Genomic DNA, 6,000 nt, shown 5'->3' on the forward strand with positions numbered 1-6,000 from the left:
ATGACATATTATCGGGATAAGCAAAATGAATAAATGAATAAAAAGTCTAGCAGCGTGAAAGAAGCTGTTCAGGGGCAAAAGGAGGAAGAGATGACAAAGACTGACAGTTCTCTAGTTAGAGACTTTGCTCCCGTGGTTGGACGTGGAAGATCACACAGCTTTAACAAGATACTGATTTAAATCAGGAGTTCTCAGCGTTCCAACAGGGCATTACCCTTGGGCACTTACAGTACCAATCTTCAGTCTTTAACTAGAACTCCTTTGTCTCCACTCCCTGTTCAAAACCGAGGTTTTTGCTGTTTTGTCTTGAAACAGGGTCTCAGGCATCCTAAACTGACGTTGATGAGGATGACCTTGCACTTCTGATCCTCCTGCCTCCATCCCCCAAGTGCTGGGATTATAAGCAAACACCACCACACCTTGTTCCTAGGCAGCGCTAGGGATGGAATTCGAGTTGGTTTTTGTTGTTTTTTCGAGACAGGGTTTCTCTGTGTAGCCCTGGCTGTCCTGAACTCACTCTGTAGACCAGGCTGGTCTCGAAATCACCGTGATCTGCCTGCTCTGCCTCTCAAAGGCCTGGGATTAAAGTCTTTAAGGCTACATGCGTGTTAGGCAAGCACTCTACCAAACGGGCTCCATTCCCGGACCTTGGCCCCTCAGTTCTGTTTATCGCCAGTCACAGGCTCAACCATTGAACTACATGCCCGGACTTCAAGGCAGCAAGGCTGTTTTTTTATTCTTTTCATAATGGCTCTCACAACAGTAATAGCTGGTTATTTGGTGGTAACTGGGGGGAAAATGAAAGGGCAGGAGTCTCATTGATTGTATGTATGGGTAGGCTGTTTATACCTGTTGCTTATAAGCAAATATTCTTATCACAGGCTTTGAAAGAAATCATAGTGACTGTTGGTGGGTCACACAAGCTGAGAAGAAAGGGTAGGAAAAACCCACAGGAGACATTACTGATTTTTTTTTTTCAGTCTACAACTAAAAGATCATATATAATTTCCCTCTTTAGAATTCTACAGAAGAAAGATCTCATTTTCCCAGAGAGAAATTGAACCAGTCTGACCTCTGGTCATGGCTGCCAAGCAAGCAGTGTGTGTAAAAATCTGTCTGGGAGGCTGGCAGTTACAAAAGGGACGCCAGACTTACACAAACCAACTTAAAAAAAATGAAATTACAATTATTTATTTACTTATTTGTGTGTGTGTGTGTGTGTGTGTGTGTGTGTGTGTGTGTGTGTGTATGTGTGTGTTCAGGTGCCGCATGTGCACATGTGAAGGTCAGGTGACAGCTTGGAGGAGTCAGTTCTCTCCTTCCACCATGTGGGTCCTGGGAATCAATCTCAGATTGTCACGCTCGGCAGCAAGCACCTTTACCTGATGACCCATTTTGATGGCTCTGTTATCAGGGTCTTACTTTGCAGCCCTGGCTATCCCAGAACTTGCTATGTAGATCAGGTACCACCAAACCCACTCTAAAATGTTTTTTTTATTGAGACACAGTTTCTCTATGTAACTGCCATAGCAGTCCTAGAACTTGATCTGTTGACCAGGCTGACCTCAAACTCTCTGCCTCTTGAGTGCCAGGATGAAAGGTGTGGGCCGTTAAGGCTGGCATCTAAAATGGATTTTTTTTTTTTTTTTTTTTTTTTTTGGTTTTTCGAGACAGGGTTTCTCTGTGTAGCTTTGTGCCTCTCCTGGAACTCACTTGGTAGCCCAGGCTGGCCTCGAACTCACAGAGATCCTCCTGGCTGTGCCTCCCGAGTGCTGGGATTAAAGGCGTGCGCCACCACCGCCCGGCGGATTTTAATACACTAAAATCAAGCAAGGTAGTAGCAGAGAGCCATTTTATACTTCTACAATTGAGACAATACACTTCCTGTTGTGATATGTACTAATGCCTATCTTTGATAACATGAGAAGAGTCTATGAAAACCTGAAAAACAGGACTTTACAAGGGCTGTAAGTCTCTGCACTCTGCTGTACTCTCGAAGATAGGTAACATCTCAGAAATCATTACAATTTAATGATCTACAAGTATTTTCCATTTAACTTCTCTTTCAAAAATAGCTCTTCTCTCCTTTTAAGATAATTCAGCATTCAAATTATAGCACGGGAATGCAAATGTCCATCTTGATACAGCACCAAGAATATTTTAAAAGTTTTGATTTGGTGAAGCTGTGATGCATCTTGATAAGAAAATGTTATAGATCAGTGGTTCTCAACCTTCCTAACGATGCATCCCTTTAATACAGTTCCCCCCAACCATAAAATTATTTCGTTGGTTGCTAATTTCAGAACTGTAATTTTGCTACTGTTATGGGGTCGGGACCCACATGTTGAGAATCATGGCTTTAGAGTCTTCTCAAGCTCTGGGGAGACCTGCTGGGTTACTCTAATCTCAGGAGAGCTAATGCCTTTTGTCTAGAGCTTTTATGCATAGGTGAGGATAATTCTTTCACTGAGCCTCCTCCAATAGGCACCCCAAACTAAGATGATTAGCCTCACAATTGGTAAAGAAACTGGTGCCACCTGGGTAGGATGTCACCTGCACTCACATTTCATATGGATTTGAAAGACATCCTGTGATCTTATTATTTCAGGTCCACTGGACTCTCACCTTGAAACTAAAAGTGGCCAGGAGCCAGGGCGGTTGTTTGTCTCTGTCGGGTGGTGGGTAGTGCCCCCCGGCATGGTGATAAGAGACAGATATAAGAGCAGGCACCACCCGCCACCTCTAATTCTCTGGCTCTGGAATTCTCCGTATCAGATTCGCCCTCCACTCCACCGTCATCGCTTTGCGTTTTTACTTCAGCCCAGAAAAGGGCTATGCTACCAGCAGAGAGGAGTGACTCAGCAGATTGGCTCTAAAGCCTCCCCCTCCATCACACGCCTGCCCTCGTGCCTTCCAACTTTGAAGACGTTCTAGCCACGGAAGGAGGAATCGGAGCTCACCTTCTCCAAGTCTCCACACCTTCCCACCAGTCTGTCCCATGCAACAGCCTCAATTAAGTCACCAAAGAAATTCTGCTGGGAAGGGTCCCGGGCAATACAGACGTAAAGACAGCCAGGGGTGGGCGAACAGGAGCCTCAGCAATACCCTTACAGTGCATTTTAACAAAAAGATGAGGAACACATCTATTTTTGTTTAAGGGACAAATAAAAATGAATAAATAAAACCAAGTTTTCCTGTTGACCCCAAAGCAAGGGCCAAGTTAAACATCTGAAGAACCAAGTAGGTAGAAAGAGGTGCCCAAAGGAAAACCTCAAACCTCCCCTTGTGGTACAAAAAGCCGTCTACACCCTACCACCTAGCAGAGCAGATTAATTCTGTTTCCATTTGCCAATTTTAACTTCAGACTTTGTTTCCTGTCTGGTTACGTGCGATGCTAGGAATTGGCAAGATGTACATTTTTCTCCTGCTGCAAATCAAACTGCAATCCGATGACTTAATTTTGTGATTGTTGGGCTAAAATCTGTCTCCCCAGCTAAACTGCAAGTTGAGGGTGACCCTCGTCTATCTTGAGTGAGTCCACCGCATCAACAGAATTTTAACTGCAGGAGCTAAGATAAAACCTGTCTGTGGATTAAGATAAAACTGCTGGCGCTTGCCTGCAGTCCCAAAACTTGAGAAGTGAAAGCAGGATGATCAGGAATGCCAGGCCAGCCTTGGCTACATAGTGAGTTGCAGGCCACCTTGGGCTTCATGAGACCTCTGTCCAGTACACAAAAAGACATGATCCGAATTGCCCAACAAATCCTAATGATTATATCCATGTCTTAGGAGGCCTTATTTCCAGACTAGTGGCTTTACCCCTTTCATTAAGAATATGTTCCTGAGAGCCGGGCGGTGGTGGCGCACGCCTTTAATCCCAGCACTCGGGAGGGAGGCAGAGGCAGGCGGATCTCTGTGAGTTCGAGGCCAGCCTGGGCTACAGAGGGAGTTCCAGGAAAGGCGCAAAGCTACACAGAGAAACCCTGTCTCGAAAAAACAAAAAAGAAAAACAAACAAAGAATATGTTCCTGAGCAAATGAACACACTGTGCCCCACACTGACCACAGTAGTCGAGGGCTCTGATGAGTTTACACCAGGCCTACATTCTGAGGCATTTCTGCTCAAGGAGGCCTCCAAGAAAATCCGATGGGGGTGGAGATAGGGGTGGGGGTGTGGAGTAGTGACAGGCGCCCGTCTTTGCTTTCCTTCCTCAGAAAAACACAAGGGAGGAGTAGGCTCCACACACCCAGTGGCCCACAGATCAAAGATCGCTCCAGGGACTTCCTCGTGAACCTGACTAGTCCGACTGCCTAAAGCCATGTCCTACAGCTATTTGCATTCGATCCTGCTTTTTCCAACCACACAATCCAGTTAGCCGCTACCATTAGCCCACTCACGCGCTTCCAAGTTAGACTGCCCCAAGCTTGGGGACCTCGGGTCAAGTCCCGTGAGTGCCCGGAAGGACCCGGGGGTCCACAGGATTGGGAGTACGTGCGGGCCTGGGACCGTCTGGCAGTCCAGGGCAGGACGCGACCCACCTTCCAACTCGGCAAAGCCGAGCACCACGTCTGAGGCTTTTCCCTGCCTGTCTTTGACATGCAGAGCAGTGATCGTGCAGCCCCAGGAGATGATGTCCACACTCAGCTGGTCTGACCGAAGCTGGAACTTCTCCACCGTCCCTCCCCCCGAGGGCAGCTCTCCAAACGCGGTTCTGGTCACCGAAACCATGGGGAAAGTTCGGGGCGTGCAGCTACTCCCTGCCGTTCCAACGCTAGCCTGGATCGCGTTTGGAATGGTAAAAGTTCCCGGGAGAAGGGGAGGGACTCGGTTTAACTCCTCCCCTTCATTGCCGGGATTTAAGCAGTTGAGCACCCCTTGGGGGAAGGAGGGGGAACGCCTGAGGCTTTTTAAAAACTTTCCTTTGCCTGAGGTACCGGAGAGGTAAACTTTCCAGTCAAGTTTGCAGGTCTTTTCCTTCGCGCATCCTGGCTGCAGTGCATGTCGGGAAAGGTAGTCTCGAAGAAAATGGCACTTGCATCTTGGGGCATGTAGTTTAAACCAAAGCAACTATTTACTTTGCGCAGGCGCGCGCGGTCAAAAGACAATCTTGGTTCTCTCCTTACTAGGCTCTGAGGAATCACCTCAGGTGGGCAGGCTTGGGGGCCGCTCTCTTACTAAGCCATGCTGCCCATCCGTATGTACTAATCCCCATTCCTCTGCACACCTTCACAAGATGCTCCGAGCCGAGCCGACTGGCCGTCAATGCTGGTTATTAATATTGGGACAATAAGACAGATCCTAAGGGAATTCTGGTTAACTCTTTGTTCGGGGTGAACGAAGTGACGTGGTACGGTGGTGGTTTAGAGATGGAGAAAGTCGTTGCAGACTCCTCTGCTGACTGATGATCCGTTTTGATTTTCTTTTGTTTTTCTTTGTCTCAAAGGATTAAGCCCCTCACTAGACTGGGCCCCCTGACTTTCAGTCTCCAGCTCAGGCAGACCCTTCCCACACGTGTAATCAGAGAGAGCCTCAGACTTGTGTAGACATCTACTCCCTTTTGCTCCCGATGTCCAAAGCTCCTATAAGAAGGGATTAATGATGCTTGTTTCAGAAGAACATGTATTAAAAAAAAAAAAAAAAAAAGGAATTAAGGGAGCACGTATTTATTGCAGTCCAGGTACCAAGTAAATACCAGGTACTGGTTCTTTTCATATCCTTTGCAAGTAAGAAGACATACCTCAGCATGTATAGTTTGGAGAAGACTCTGAGGTCCTTAAATTATTATCTTGCTTTACTGTGCCTCATAATTAGCTGCCCAAAATTTCTGACTCTGGGAACCCAAGGTGATAATCACAAATCTTCATTTTTCAGATTTATTTATTTTATGTGTTGAGTGTTTTGCCTGCACGTATGTATGTGCACCTCATTCATGCACCCAGCCCAGAGAAATCAGAAGCGGGCGTTGAATGTCTTGGAATGGGTGTTGTAGATGGTTGTGAG

At 46.7% G+C, this 6,000-nt stretch overlaps 1 protein-coding gene across 1 annotated transcript in view; it reads right to left on the reverse strand.

Annotated features, from left to right (window-relative positions):
- The window catches only part of Galm (galactose mutarotase), a 57,215-nt gene extending 52,238 nt beyond the window's left edge, over window positions 1–4,977 (reverse strand). The window contains exon 1 of the mRNA XM_059248468.1: window positions 4,539–4,977. Coding sequence (XP_059104451.1) covers window positions 4,539–4,728 — 190 coding nt within the window. The 5' untranslated portion in view covers window positions 4,729–4,977. The remainder of the gene's footprint in view (window positions 1–4,538) is intronic.
- Window positions 4,978–6,000: the final 1,023 nt, after the last annotated feature.

This window comes from Peromyscus eremicus, chromosome 22 (genome assembly GCF_949786415.1).
Source record: "Peromyscus eremicus chromosome 22, PerEre_H2_v1, whole genome shotgun sequence".
Lineage (NCBI taxonomy): Eukaryota > Metazoa > Chordata > Mammalia > Rodentia > Cricetidae > Peromyscus > Peromyscus eremicus.